Source organism: Callorhinchus milii, unplaced genomic scaffold (genome assembly GCF_018977255.1).
Source record: "Callorhinchus milii isolate IMCB2004 unplaced genomic scaffold, IMCB_Cmil_1.0 Scaffold6, whole genome shotgun sequence".
In the NCBI taxonomy this organism is placed as follows: Eukaryota; Metazoa; Chordata; class Chondrichthyes; order Chimaeriformes; family Callorhinchidae; genus Callorhinchus; species Callorhinchus milii.
The window spans coordinates 2957793-2973784 of NW_024704747.1; the positions used below are offsets into that span (position 1 = coordinate 2957793).

The 15992-nt window shown below is 49.9% G+C and overlaps 1 protein-coding gene across 1 annotated transcript in view; it reads left to right on the top strand.

The window, feature by feature from the left end:
- gli2a (GLI family zinc finger 2a) overlaps positions 1–15249 on the top strand; it is a 63071-nt gene extending 47822 nt beyond the window's left edge. Inside the window, exons 7-13 of the mRNA XM_007896370.2 lie at positions 185–298; positions 2203–2343; positions 3684–3833; positions 6790–6954; positions 8843–9124; positions 11543–11876; positions 12704–15249. Of these exons, the coding sequence (XP_007894561.2) occupies positions 185–298; positions 2203–2343; positions 3684–3833; positions 6790–6954; positions 8843–9124; positions 11543–11876; positions 12704–15213 (3696 nt within the window). The 3' untranslated portion in view covers positions 15214–15249. The remainder of the gene's footprint in view (positions 1–184; positions 299–2202; positions 2344–3683; positions 3834–6789; positions 6955–8842; positions 9125–11542; positions 11877–12703) is intronic.
- Positions 15250–15992: the final 743 nt, after the last annotated feature.

Sequence of the window (15992 nt, forward strand, 5' to 3'; positions counted from 1 at the left end):
GGGAGGGAGGGAGGCAGGATTTGCTGTGAAGTTGCTAAACTGCTACGTGCCACTTGCTCCCCGACAAGCTTCAGTATTTTCCCGACCGAGCCGTGGGACAAGGGAAAATTTTTTAATGTAAGGTCCCGTCCGCGTTCTTGGTGTTTCGTTCCTGAGCTGCTGTTTTGTTTTGATCGCTGCACAGAGTAAACTGAGCGGCGAATCTGCTGTGACGAGCACCGTCAGTCCAATGATCCACAAGCGCACCAAGGTTAAAACTGAGGTGGAGGGACTGCGTCCCAAATCGCCCAACACTCAGGTGAGCCTCCAGCCCATGAGATACAGGTAAAACTCTTCACTGGCGATATCTCTGTTCGAGAATGGTATTCTGTTGAATTCACTGTTGTTAAAAAAAAAAAGCCTGGGTAAGGAACAGAATGGGAGCAACTCTCTTTGCTCAGGGAGTTTGGGTTTATTTATACAAGCGCCATCAATTACTGGCCATCGCACACTTTTATATAACTTCAGAAGAGTGCAGAGAAAGAGAGGGAGGGAAGCGAGGGAGGAAGGAAAGAGATCGAGAGGAAAAGGAAGAAACCGAAAGAGAGGGAGGATAGAAAAAGGGAGAAAATCGAAAGAGAAAGACGGAGGGAAAGCAAGAGCGAAAGTAAGAGGGAAGAAGAGATATAAAGAAAGAGTACCTCGTCACCTCAAAGTAAGTGCTGACATGTGCGATGACTATTACGTCGACAAACAGTTGCAGCTATTTGCAGACTCGCGCAAACAGTTATTCTGTTCTAAGGACAGTTAATCTGGTGGAGTGTTGACCAAGTCACCAGGAGAGACAACCTACTTGTTGCCGTCCATCTGAACGGGCAGATGATAGGTCAGCGTCTATAATGGTTGTGCGTCAATTGGGTGCTGCGTTTGCCTCGCCTTCAAATGCACAGCCACTACACTAGAGACGCTTTGACCGACGTGATAAGACGCTGTCGTGACTGTGCATTCTGCAGGTGGATGCAATACCTTATCTGGAATGTGGCCTCTCTGTTTCCATTGGGGGGGTGTGGGGGTGGGGAGGGGACTGGTGGGGGGGAGAAGTGGTCATGGATTGACTCCAGGAGATGTAGGTTTCGATGGAGATGATGAAGCGATAAAGTCGATGTATTTTTGTTTTTCCGACTCACTTTTTATGGCAACTTTAAAGCATGTTGCGAATGTCCATCCCTCTTCCCCCCGCTCCCTCCCATCCCATCCCCGTATTCACCCCCACTCCTCCTCCCCCTCTCCCCCCCCCCCCCCCCCCGCACTCCATTTTAATGAAATACACAACGCCTTGCTACCTTTGACTAAATCCTTGCTCTGTTTCCCGAGCCAGAGCCTGTTCCCGAGTCAGGTTGCAGCAATGATGCATGAGGATGGCTCTGCGTATAATCATCAGGGGCCGGTGGAAATTGATGAAGATAGCATATCAGGCGAAGATAAACATGCTGCAGTCAGCACGTTGGGGGCAGAAGTCATCTCTCCCGAGTTTTAAGTTTAGAGACATCAACAGAGGCAGCAAGCGAGGGAAACCCAGGAGATTATCCAGCTGCAGTGTAGACATTGAGGATCTAATGAGATCATTTTTAAGTACACGCAATTGGCGTTGGAAAGGAATTATAATCTTATCAGCGACGGGCGCTAATTAGGCCGAGCAAATTGTGTTTTATTAGCGCGGCTTCAATTTTGGGGGGCGGGGAGGTAGGGGTGAGGGTGGGGGGGATCGGGGGGGGGGGGGAGAGAGACAAACAAAGGGGCTTTGTTCCTCCCAAGTTAAAGGAGAAGAGGGGAGATGGGGGTTTGGGGGAGTGAGTCAATATTTCCAGGGTTTGGGTGTGTTTGTGGGGGAGGCGGGGGGGGGGGCGGGTTTGGGGATAGGGGGAGACAGACAGATTATTATGTACGTTACAATTGACAAACTGAGGAGAGGTGGGGAAGCCATACAAACCCAATCGCTGGTTAAGGTGAGATGACTGTTACGAGGATTTCTGCATTGCCTTAGCTCTGCAATCAGTGGGATAGGTACTTGAGGAGGGGAGGCACAGGATGTTCCAACCTTTCACCTCCCTCCCTCCCTCCCTCCCTCCCTCCTTCCCTCCCATCGAGATGTCCTCCCGACCCCCGGGGCTCTGTGTTTAAAGCATTGCGAACCGTATTGTGAATGGCCGTGTGATTGTTCAGGATCACCCAGTGGAGCTGACCGAGGTGAAGGAAGATCTGGATAAAGATGACTGCAAACAGGAGCCGGAGGTCATTTACGAGACGGCCTGTCACTGGGAAGGCTGCGGCAAGGAGTACGACACTCAGGAGCAATTGGTCCACGTGAGTATCCCTCTATCCCTCCTCCGCCTTGCCCTTTTCCTTCCCCACCTTCAGGTCACGCCTAAAGACATTCCTATTCGACCTTCCTCCCACTCATCCTCCCACTTCGACCCACTTGCCTGGCTTCCGAGTGACCCGAGTGACGTTTAAAAGGTCGAATAAATCTGTGTTTTGGGGCAAAGACTAAAGTATTGACAGGATATTTGAGCGAGAGAGCGAGAGAGGGAAAAAAAAACACAGATTTGGAGCAGATCGATCAAAACGAAGGCTTAGAGAAGAAAAGAAGTTGTGGATAAACTGCAACATCTAATTAATGGCTACCGTTTCCCAGGACTTGCGTACATTGGCAGCAGTCCTTTCCTCGTAGGTAATTTCCTGCCCAAAAAGTCTAAGCCGTTGACAGCAGGTGCATTTTTATAGGGGAGCTTCAGCTAATAGATGACTTCATTCAGCGGAGTTGCTGCTTTCTGAAGCCTCGCGTCTGTCTACAGGAATACCAGGGAGTCAGTGAAGCACGGCAGAGGTGGCATGTGTTTCCCATTACTAAACTGTCTGTCAGTCTGCCGAGATGTTAAGGCATTCGCCTAAAGACACTCTTAAACCAGCGCCAAGACCACACTCCTTAGTCGACAGAGATCCGCAGATGTAAACTCTCCTCCCTCTCCCCTCAACATCCCAGTGACACAGTGAATAAATTAATCCATTGAAGTTAATTTAGATACCCTGCAGAGATGGACCGACTTGACCGTCTGTGAATCAGGAAACCCATTGGTCGAAATGCTCTCCGCCACCTCTTATAGTAACTGAGTTCGGAAGATATTGGAGTGAGAATAAAGTGGGGAAACTAATTTCGTGGGGGCGGAGGTTGGTTCAGATCTTGGCTGATCTGTGGTTTTCTCTCCTTTCCCTTCCTCCCTCCCTCTTTCTCTCTCTCTCTCTCTCTCTAGAAAACTCTGGAACTCTTTTCCGCAATCCCTCAACCTTGCCCCCTCTCTACCCCTTTTCAAGACCCGCCTGAAAATCTTTCCTTTTCTACTTTGCTTTTAATGGTCAGTTGTGTACAGCAGCGCCCCACAAACAGTCGTGGGTTGTGTGACCTTTCTTTTTGGAGGGTTTATTAGCCCCGGAAAGAGATCCGCCAATCGACTAATAACCCTACGCTACGTACTGCTGGGTAAACAGAGGCGTGCGTGTGGAGTAAGGAAACTTACCCAAGGTTTCGTCCCGCCGGGTCCTCTCACTCGAGGTCGAGCACTTTAACCACAATCTCAACGGAAAAAAACACACAAAACCCGTCCGTGCGGACTGAACCGTGTGCCTTGCGTGTTTTGCCTCCGCAGCACATCAACAACGAGCACATCCACGGGGAGAAGAAGGAGTTTGTGTGTCGCTGGCGGGATTGCTCGCGGGAGCAGAAGCCGTTCAAGGCGCAGTACATGCTGGTGGTCCACATGCGACGACACACAGGAGAGAAACCGCACAAGTGTACGGTACGTCAATAATAATAACCCTTGCATTTGATGCAGCGCCTTATCACGTCTCAAAGCGCTTCACAGGATATACTCTAAAGTGGAGTGACTGTGTGTTTTGTGGGTGAAACGCGGCAGCCAATTCCGCACAGCAGCGTCCCCACAAAAGGTCGTGGATTGAGTGACCTCAAATTTTTTTGGAGTTGAGTGAACCTATACTTCGGTGAGATTGCTGTCCTGGTGAGCGTAAGGAAACAATGATGGATTGGGGGAGCAGTTTTCCCACTCACAGTCTTTCCCCCACCCCCCCTCTCTCTCTTTCTCTCTCTCTCTCTCTTTCACTCTCTCTCTCTCTCTCGTAGCTTGGAGCCAGATCTGGGTCGCACGGAAACGGTTTCTTGTTCTAAAGACTTTTTTTCCCAAAATATTTTCCAAAAGCCTCTCTCTCTCTCTCTCTCTCTCTGCCAGTGAGAATGACCCAGTTGGCAAGTCTGTTAGGCAAGGCAGTCTGGTAATCAATCTGGTATTTATAGATTGTAAAAGAAGCACTGGTTACCAGGACTTATTTTTTTGCCGCATTTCAAGTGCGGGGCGAGTGGGCTGATGTGCGTTCAACTGTACCTCTGCATTCCTAATAATAATAACCCTTTCATTTGATACAGCGCCTGATCACGTCTTCGAGACGTCTCAAAGCGCTTCACAGAATATACTGTAAAGTGAATCGACTGTATATTTTGTGGGCGAAACGTGGCATCCGATTGCACACAGCAGCGTCCCGGCAAACAGTCGGGGATTGAGTGACTGAATTATTATTATTTTTACCCCCGGAAAACGGATCCGCCAATCGACAAACAACTGTGTTCCTACTTAATTGCCAAAAGAGCCAGAGGGGAGATGAGGAGAAATTTATTTTTTTTACTCAGCGAGTTGTTACGGTCTGGAACTCGCTGCCTGAAACGGTGGTGGAAGCAGATTCAGTGATAACTTTCAAAAGTGAATTGGACATATACTTGGAAAGAAAAACATTGGCAGGGCTGTAGGGAAAGAGCGGAGGAAAAGCTCTTTCAAAGAGCCGACACAGGCGCCATCGATGGGCCGAATGGCCTCCTTCTGTGCTACAAGGTTCTGTGAGTTCCCAAATCAGTTGCTTCTGATGACACGCCATTAGTTGACCTCACACTAGCTCTCCCCCTGCAATCCTACAGTCTCGGTCCCTCCATCTGCCATCTACCTCCCTCCCAACCCAACCCACCATCAGCAGGCGAGCTTTCAGCCATTCCGCCAACCCCCACCCCCCCCCCACCACCACCACCCCCCACTCTCTGGAACGCTATCACAGACTCTGTCACACACAGTCTCTGCTCTTCATACAGACTGTATTCAAGGAAGGATGTCGGCACGACAGTCAAGTGCGTTTGTTTTTTGGTCAGCCGTCTGTCTAACACATGTAGAAATCCATCACCACGCTGAGGGTTTCACATATGTATACCATCTACACACTGAAAATTTCCTGCCGTCTGGAATGGAATGTGTGCGCTCTCTTTACATTAAATGCACCCCACTGGGTGTTAAAGAGAAGGGGAGCTTCTCTCTCCTGGTGTCCCGACAAACAAATTCCCCCAAATAAAATTGATCACTCTCCTCCATGGATGTTTGTGGGGCATTGCTGTGTGCAAATTGGCTGCCACATTAACCCCACGAAAGCGCTTTGAGACGTCTCTCGACTGTGTTATAAGGTGCTACATCAAGTGCAAGGATTATTATTATTATTATTAGGCACTGGTTTGCAAGAGGCAAGACTTGTCGACCCCAGAATGTATGTCGGGGTAGCTGCCGGAGTCTAACCTGCTAAAACCACATAGCTTGCTATTGGGAGCACTGTCGGCCAAGCTTTCCCTCTGCTTGTCCAGCTAGGACCACCCTACACATTAGTTCTTTGGCTTGCAGGGTTAATAACATTTTGCACGGACATCTCAGACAATACTTCATGGTTGAACGTGATAAGACACGGGTCTGAGCAGCGTATAAAGTAATTCTCTCCACTCCGAGGAACATTTCAGAAAGAAATTGTATTTTTACTCCTGGGGTATTTTCGTACTATGGCAGTTTGAATCATAGGAGAGGAATTATAGCATGAATTAATCAGTGTGTAGCTTGTGAGTCCTTGCATTAGGCTAGTGTATTAGTGTCTATATATATAGATATATATACTGTATACTTTATCCTACATCAGAAATTTCTTCTGGTCCACTGCTTTATATCAGAAACCTTTTGTGTGTTGAGAACATCACGTGCTGTAAAGCATCTCACTTCACACACCACAAAACATTCACTAACCCACAAACTGCAGCCTCCTCCTCCTCCCCATCCCTTCAAAATAAAGTGGGGGGCGGGTTTCGAAAGATATGGATACCCTTTGGGATGTTGTGACATTTTCATCACGTATATTTTTAGGGCGACATTCTCTTTATTGTGACTTTATTTTGCCAGAGCTTAATTATTTCTTTAAAAACTTCCCCACAAGACATGCAGATCCAAACGGGCACATACGCCCCGCCATTATGATTATTACCACTATTAGTATTGTAATCATTATTATTATCATCATCTAATATTATTATCATTGGATCTTGGATCGTGCCGTTTGTCTTCCTCCAAGTTTTAGGAAATAGCATGATTTGATATAATAATAATAATAATAATCCTTGCATTTGATATAGCTTTTTTCATGTCTTCTAGATGTCTCAAAGCGCTTCACAGAATAAGCTGTAAAGTGAATTGACTGTATATTTTGTGGGCAAAACAATGGTACGTAGATAGTTCGGGACATATGTGCATGCGCCCGCCAGGAAGGTGGAACGCGAACTAGATGGACCTTGGTCTATTTATTCATCCAGCATATCTTAACACCCTTAAGTCGTGCTCAATCTCGTGCAGCTCTCTCAGTCTCTCTCTCTCTCTCTCTGTCTCTCTCCAGTTCGAGGGCTGCAGCAAAGCTTACTCGCGGCTCGAGAACCTTAAGACTCACTTGAGGTCACACACTGGAGAAAAGCCCTACGTGTGCGAACACGAAGGCTGCAACAAGGCCTTCTCCAACGCGTCGGATCGGGCCAAACACCAGAACAGGACTCACTCGAACGAGGTAAGGACGAGGTTTCCCCAGTGTCGTGAAACGCTTTCCTTTCCCTTGGCTGAAAGGGCGCAGGCGAAAAGGTATCATTCGGAAAGAAAAGAAAAGTCGCCCTTTGCCAGCCGGACACAATGCGAATAACGTCTTTTGCTTTGGCGAGTTCTCACCGGAGCTGGGGGTGGGAACTGAAATGGGGGGGGGGTGTGGTGGGGGTGTACGGAAAGGGGAAAAAATGACCGAAAGCACAGTCAAAGAGGGAGCGTTTTGAGATGGAGCTTGATCGGTGGTGAAGAGTTGGAGGGTCTCCAGGATGGGGGTGGTGGGGGTGGGTGAATGGCTGAAAACCTGTCTGCCCCCAGTGGGGCAGATACACAGACATAGGCAACTTAAGTATTGTACAGTTCATCTAACTTAAGCTGCTGAAACCCTGGTTCACACCTTTGTCACCTCAAGGCTGGACTATGGGAACTCTCTCCTCGCCGGCCTTCCCACCACCTCCCTCCACAAGCTGCAGGTCATTCAGAACTCTGCAGCTCGTGTACTGTCCCGCACCAGGCTTCGGGACCACATCACTCCCACCCTCGCTCGCCTCCACTGGCTCCCCATCCCCCAGAGGATTGATTTCAAGATCCTCATCCTCACCTACAAGGCCATTCACGGCCTTGCTCCCTCCTACCTCTCCAACCTACTATCCCCCTACCTACCTGCCCGTACCCTCCGTTCCTCTGGCTCCGGTCTGCTCCACGTCCCCCGCCCCAACCGCCCTACTATCGGTGGTCGGGCCTTCAGCCTCTCAGCCCCCAGGCTCTGGAACTCCATCCCCCAGTGCCTTCGCCGCTTCCTCCCTTTCCTCCTTCAAGGCCGGTCTCAAAACCTTTCTCTTTGACCGTGCCTTCAGCTCCCCTCTCGACTCTCTTCCTCCTCCTCGCTCCCTCCCTTCCCTCCCCTCACCCTGACCATTTCCCCCCTCCTCTCTCCCTCCCTTCCCTCCCCTCACCCTGACCATTTCCCCCCTGCTCGGGTCATGACCCAACTGTGCAGCGCCTTGGGACGTCCTCCTGACGTGAAAGGCGCTCTATAAATGGAATCTTGTTGTTGTTGTTAAGAACAGTTTAGAAAAGAGATGGTAGGGTTGGGGGGTAATTTCCTTGGGACTCTACACCATTTTAAAAATTGGATATTAATGTTCCCCCTATTCCCCCATGCTCTATGTAAGTGACTCGCAACATCACAGTCGGAGGAGAGGTGGAAGGAACGCTTGAATTTTAGTTCAACACCACAACCAAGACACAAGGGAAACTGATTCCAACCCAACCTCGTCATTTAGGTAGTGGCTCAGTTTGGGAGGGTCTTAAAGGCCAATCGGTGAAATGAATTGGTCGATTTATGGTTTGCCTCAAATGAAGAGAAGGCTGAGTTGAGGCTCGGAATTTAGTTTTAGTTTTCAAGTCTTCGGAAAGTCAGGGTTAGTTAAATAACGTAATAACATGGTGGCTTTACACTTTTCTTTAAAAACAAGCTTGATTCAGGACTGCAATTGGTGGTTTAACTGTGTATTTTGGGGGTGAATTGCGCACAGTCGTGTCTTACAAAGAGTCGTGGATTGAGTTACCAAACTATTATCATATTTTGAAGGGATTATTACCACCGGAAAGCGATCCGCCAATCAACTAACCACCGGGTTCCTACTTACTACTAGAGGAACAGAGGCTTGTGGAGTAAAGAAACTTGTCTAAGGTTTCGTCCTTTCGCTTGCGAGGCGAGTGCTGTAACCGCTACGGGGCTCCAGTGTAGTGACTGTACATTTTGTAGACGAACGCGGCAGCCAGTGAAGTCCAACAAGCAGCGGTGAAGCAGAACGGACCATTTTACCCAGACGACTGCTTTGCTCTCGTTACAGAAACCCTACGTTTGTAAAATTCCCGGCTGCACCAAGCGGTACACCGACCCGAGCTCGCTCAGGAAACACGTGAAGACTGTGCATGGGCCGGACGCGCACGTCACCAAAAAGCAACGCAACGACGTCCACCCCAGACCCCCGGGGCCCAAAGACACGGGTGACATCGAGACGGGTGTTGGGCAAGGTAACAGGGCAGGAGAGGACAGGGCGGAGGCTAACAGCACCAGTGGGGGCCTGGAGGACTGCCTGCAAATCAAAACCATCAAAACTGAGAATCCCATGGTAAGAGGAACCTTTCTGGTGGTGAGAATAGAGCGTGCAGAACCAAATAGCAGAGAGCCGAGAGCCAAACCATCCCAAGATCAAGATCAAGGCTTGGGTTGTAGAAAGGCTTCCTTCCTAATTTAAGCGCTCTGGGGCGCTACCCTGGGTGAGGGGCTGCTATATAAATGCAAGTTGTGTTGTTGTATATGTTGTCAATCTTTCTGTCTATAAGTAAATCCCGACCCAAAGCCGACTTCTTCGAACGCGCCTAAGGACACGGCCTTCCTTCGCGCTAAAACAAAACAGCCTTTAGCGTTAACCTTAAAATTGTGTTGTGTTTAGTTGTTGCACTCGCCACGGTTGTGAATTGCAGTGTTGACTTTTTTGACACCGTGCTTAAGAGCATCCAAACCAAGCTGAGGATTCCTTGCAATCCCACCAACACTTGGAAATCCCAGAGATAGATTGTTAACCCAATGCACGTCCGAACCACCGTTATTCCACTCTCACCTGAAGTTGACTTTATTGAGCTTGAAGCTAACCTGAATGTGCCTCTTCTTTGCTAACGTACTAACAGTTTCTCTTCTGCTGTCTGCCCTCCCTTCTGCTGACTGCCTTCCGTGTTCATCGGTCTCTCTCTCTCTCTGTCTCTCTCTGCTGCGTCAATGTCCCTTTCTTCCTGACTGGACCTTCCTAAGGACAGTCGGTGCTAAGGTGAGCAAACTTAAAGCTTAAGCATGTGCCTCACTGCAATCTGACCTGTGCTCTTTGTAACTAGACCTGGTTTTGCTGTGTTAGGAAATGTTAATAATAATAATAATAATAATATAATAACAATATTATTTCACGAAATTTTACCACCCGAAAAGGTGGTGGAAGCTGGTTCGATAACAACTTTCAAGAGAGAAGTGGATAAGTATTTGGAGAGGGCAAATTTATTCAGATTAATTTGGACAGCTCTTTCAAGAGCTGGCACAGGTACGATGGGCCGAATGGCCTCCTTCTGCGCTGTATAATTCTACGATTTTAGGTCAAGTGACTGCCAGGGTGGTGGAAGACGAACTGGATGGACCTTGGTCTTTCGTCTGGCAAATTCTTACGTTCTGACAAGTTACATAGAAACAATAGCACTGAAACAGACCGTTTGACCCAACTAGTTTGTGCCCGTCTTTTATACTCCACAAGAGCCTCCAAACATCCCAATCCTCTCTCTCCCCTCTGCCGGTATCTCTCTACTCCCTTCTCTATCATGTGCGCTTTGAGGTTTCTCTGAAATTGTTATTGTTTATTTAACAAAGTAGAGTGAGAGAACAGGGGGGGGGAGAAGTGGGGTGGGCTGTGGGTAGGATATACAGGGTGACCAAAAAGTCACGATACCATTACAATGTCCAATAAGTCTTAAAGAAATGAGGATTTTTTTTTTCGCTGTGTAGATAGTGTAGATATAAGGTCACCCCTTTGTAACCCAGACACAGACAAAAGTGCGAGAAATGTATTTTGGATCCGTAAGTGGAATCCGTGAAAGCTTTTTTTTTTAAAAAAAGATACGGACGATGCTTTTTTTCGTACAATTTATCCACATTTCCGTGAATTGGAACGAGTTGGCTTGTCTGAGGAAGGGCGGAAGCAGAATGCATAATTAGTTCCAGTACTTTGCAAGAGAACAGGATGAAGTGTGGAATACAGCCATTCAGCTACAGTGTGTTATCTTAACAACTTAGTAATACGTACAGTTTGTAAGCACAAAGTTACATTGCTCCTAACCGTGAAATCCTCTACCATCCCGGCCGAATATAAATCTTGCCTCTATTTCGGAGCGTGTTATAAAATCGCTTTGCTATAATGTTGTATAGCCTTGGTTTAGAACTTAGTGCCTTGGACTAGGGATGGCTTAATCGTAGTCAACGAACGGAGACTTCTGGCCCAGGTTTTAAGCCGCTTTAACACAAATAACTGGCCTGAAGTTGAACAAATAGTCTCATTATTACAAGACCGCTTCAAACAACCGTCAGCGCCAAGTTTATTTATAACGCTGAAAGTACAGAGGCAGGGAAACAAATTCAATGTGATTGGATCTGTTATGAAAATATTGGATTTTTCATATCTCTATATAAAATGACTCCTTTGTACTCTTTACAAGAGGGAAGCCTGGGGGGGCTGGGGTTCCATAAAATACCAACCCTTCTTATAACGAGGGACAGGGCCCTTCCAGAAATGTAACATAACATTTATGGGCTATGGAGCGCCTTGGGACGTCGTTCCCAACGTAAAAGGCGCGACACAAATTTAATTTTGTATTGTATTGCATGGAGGGATCTGGCTGGGCCAGGTGAAATGGAGGGCGGGGGCCGGATGCGGCCCGTGGGCCACCAGTTGGACCCTCCATTTCTAAGAGGACCCAACCGAAACTAGATATTTTTTCTCCCCCATCCCCAGATGTATCAGTCCAGCCCTGGTGGCCAATCTTCATGTAGCAGTGAGCCATCGCCGCTTGGCAGCACCAACAACAATGACAGTGGAGTAGAAATGAACATCAACAGTGGAGGTAGCCTGGGAGATCTCGCCACGTTAGATGACATCCCCACGGTGGATTCCACCGTCTCATCAGGAACTTCAGCGGTCAGCGTTCAGTTGAGGAAGAACATGACAGCGTCCCAAAGACTCGAGCATCTCAAGAAGGAAAAATTGAAGCAGGTTAGAGACGTCCCTTCCTGGGCAAACCCAGTGCCATCAATCAAAAACACCAAGCTTCCCTTCATTGTCATGAACGGTAAGTGCCCGGACTGGACTTCTGCTGCCGCCTTTAACCGGTTGCTTTCCTTGATTTGAAAAAAGAAAAAGTAATGGAGTAAACCTCACACAAGTCGTGTCAGTTGGGACCACACGTTTAATATGACTTATGCAAAGTATGAGTTGTATTACACTGGCATAGAATATATGAAAAAATAATAAATAATAATAAATCGGTCAGTTAATCCACGACTGTTTGTGGGGACGCTGCTGTGCGCAATTGGCTGTTGCGTTTCCCCCATAAAATATACAGTCAATTCACTTCTGTGAAGCGCTTTGAGACGTCTTGAAGACGTGATAAGACTCTATACGTGGGATTAAAAAAAATAAACCCAGAACAATCCATTGGGGATGCACCAAGACAGTAAGACAAGATGGTTCAGGTTGATAATAATAATATTACAATCCTTTCATTTGGTTTAACTTAATCCAAGTTACTATTATTTTTTTTTGAAGGGATTATTACCCCCAGATGTTCAGCATTGAAAAGGGCAATTTGAGGTTAGATACCACCAAATGTTCTTTACGCAGAGAGTAGTATTAATAATAATAATAATAATATTCCTTGCATTTGTAGTGTAGTGTAGTGTAGTGACTGTGGGCTTTGTGGGCGTATTAACGGCTAGAAGAGGGATGCCAGGAAAGGGTGGGTTGAGGCCAGGACGTTGGGACGAATTTTAAAAGCAAAACAGCTCGATGCTGGGGTGAATTTTCTGGAAAGGGTGAGATCGGGTGGGCCCGAAGGAAGCTTCTTCAACCGAACCAATTCTTCTTTGCCACCTATTCTCCTTTTCCTTTTCCGGTCAGGAACTCCACTGGACACTTCAATCCCCGGTGGTTCCACCGCTGTGTTGCCCAACCCCAGGATAATGGAGCTGTCTAACGGGGAGATCACGGTCCTCAATCAACTCAATGAGCGGCGGGACAGCGGGGCGAGCACCCTCAGCTCCGCCTACACGGTCAGCCGCAGGTCCTCCGGCATCTCCCCCAACTTCTCCAGCCGCCGCTCCAGCACTGTCTCCCACTTGGGGGGCCGTCACGACAACCCCAGCTCCGCCGACTCCTACGACCCCATCTCCACCGACCTCTCGCGCAGGTCCAGCGACGTCAGCTACTGCGGGGGTCCGCTGCTCAACCTGACCCCGGCCGAGCAGTACAGGCTCAAGGCCACCTACGCCGCCGCCACGGGGGGAGCCCCCCCGACACCCCTCCCGAACATGGACCCCCCCAAGTCCCGAATGCCTCTGCCGTGGGACAACCCGCGCTCCACCTTCTCTCCGTTCCCCCCGCTCGGCCCGCAGAGACGCAGCAGCGATGGGGGGCTGTTTTGCGGACGCGGAGGGACCCTTGGCCCGCCGCCCAGGCCCCGCGAGCTGGCGGGCCACGGCTACCGGCGGGCCAGCGACCCGGTGTGCCGGCCGGCAGGGGGGCACTCGGCCTTCCCGCGCTTTGCGGAGCGTTTCGGGGGTTCAGGCAGCCTGGGGCTGGCCGACGGGCGTAGCGCGTTCCTTCAGAGCGGCCGGCGGGCCGCCTACTCGCCCCGGCCACCCAGCATCACCGAGCAGGTGGCCATGGAGGGCCTGCAGGGCGACGGGGGGCTGGGGGCGGGGGCCGAGGATGAGCTGATGCTCCCCGACGATGTGGTGCAGTACATCAACTCCCAGGAGCATTGCCTGACCCCGGGCCCCGACCCGCGCCCACTCGGCTTCAACACCCACTTGCAGAGCTTCCAGGACAACGCGTTGAGCCAGGCGGGTGGCGCCTACGGGCAGCTGCACCCGCCCCGGGCGGACTCCAACTTGATGGGTCCGGGACGGGGGAGCCCGCCGCCTTACCAGGGCCCGCCCGCTGGGAGCAAGAGCCACATGCCGGTGCAGTGGAATGAGATCAGCTCGGGCACGGTGGACCTGGCCCCCGAGCGATCCGAGCCGCGCTTCTCGTGTGCCAACCCGCCCCCCCTCCGGCACAAGCAGATGTTCGAGCAGTACCAATCTCTGCCCGCCGCTTCGATGAGCCCGAGGGACGCCAGCCTTGCCCAGCAAGTGCTCACGCAGAGAACGGCGGGCTTGAATGAGCAGAGAATGGGTTACGTGCAGCAGCAACAACAACAACAGCAGCAGCAGCAGCAGCGCCAAATACAACCTCAGCTCGCCCCATGTCAGAACGCTATTCCTAACCCGCTCAACAACCCACCGCAGGCTTATAACCACACCAACCAAATGCTCCACCCCAATGGGATCAACAGACCCGCGGGCCAGGCTCCCTGCAGCAACGTGCCCGGGAGCGCCATGATGCCCGCCCCCGTCGCGACGGGCACGCAATGCTACAAGCTGCCTCCGATGATGCAGGACAAAGTTCCGATGGTGAAAAGTTACATGCAAGCCCACCACGGCCTGGCCCAGACTCAACCGCACATGGCGGGCGTTGGCGAGAGACAGCTGATGTTGAACAATCGCAGGGCACGTGTTGGCGGTCAAGGTCAAGCTCCGGGCGTGCACATCTCAAGCCAACAGAACTTCGGGTCTCACCTGCAACCGGGGATAAACCCGAACCTTATTAACTTTAACGGCCAGGGAAGCTTAAGCCAGACCAACGCCCTGGTCAACTCAATCAACCAGCAGAACTTCAGGCAGTCGGAGCACGATGCAGTAAGTTTCGCTGGGCACGGCATGATGCAGCCTCAACTAGTGCAGGGCTCTGCTTCCGTAGCCAGGCAGCGAGGCCTAGTGAACTCAGTCAACATGCAACACGCACAGACGTACCTGCAAAGCCCTGTCCAGATGAACGGCTTGAACCCCGGACACCAGCGTTCAGACTCGAGCCAGAAAAGGCCAGGGAACCTATTTCCGTCCCAGCTTCAGCCCCCGCACTGCACCGGCAACGAGAACTCCAACGGCAACGGCTTGACCTTCTACTCCGGTCAGATCCACATCTACGAGCAAAGCGGGAACTTCAGTCACCGCATGGACTGCGCGATTCGAGACCAGCAGTGCATGGCGGAGGCCAAGGCCACTTGCATGTCCTCGCCAGGCGCCAACCAGGTGTCGAGTACTGTGAACTCCCAGGGGCTGGAGCCAGCCCAGATCGATTTTGATGCTATAATGGACGATGGGGATCAGTCCAGCTTGATGTCCGGTACATTGAGCCCCAGTATTCTCCAGAACCTCTCCCAGTCTTCCTCTCGCCTCACGACTCCCCGCAACTCCTTGACGCTACAGACTATTCCAGCCGGATTGACCAACATGGCAATAGGGGACATGAGCTCCATGTTGACTACCTTAGCCGAGGAGAACAAATTTCTGAACATGATGTCTTAAACAAAAGTTCGCCCCCAAACCAACCACCACCCCCACCCCCCCCCCCACCGCCCGCCCCGTCCAAAAAAACAAACATTACCTAACTTCAGATCCCAGGAGTTTCCCGTTTCCACCAACGTCACATTCCGCAAGAAAACAAGATTACGTGTCTGTTGTTTTTTTTTATTAAAAAAAATAAGAAAGAGAGAAAAATATGAACTTTGTATTTTAATGTATAAAAGAAATGTTTATTCTGCCAAAAGTCAATCAGGCCATTTTACAGAACTAAAAAAAAAAAGCTTATATATTTGTGTACAGGGACTGATCGATCACCTGATGTGTGTGTAAAACGTTGCTGGCGGATTGATGTGTTTCACCGAGAGGTTAGTGTGTTGAGTAAGACTCTTGCTGTCTTTCGTTTGTTTTTGCAGAGCACTGATATTGTATATTTGACCAAACAGGCAGACGCTACTCTCGTTTCTTCCTTGTAAATACCAGACGTGCTTCCCTGTATTTTATTAATGTGAATCCTTCCGTGTGTATCTATCGGCCGATTCGATGTCGTTGAAAGTGTTAATGGTCAGGTGAGGCGAGGTGACATACCATGGGCTCATCAGCAGGTACCACACAAGCCATATCTAGTGCTTCCTCGTCAAGTGAGCTCAGAGTCGCTCTGCATTTATTCCGTGTCCACAAGTACATCATTGCTGGGAACCTAATTGGAAACACAGAGTCGCAGGCTCCGGTCTGCTCCACGTTCCCCCCACCCGGCAAGCCCCACCATCAGCTGTCGGGCCTTC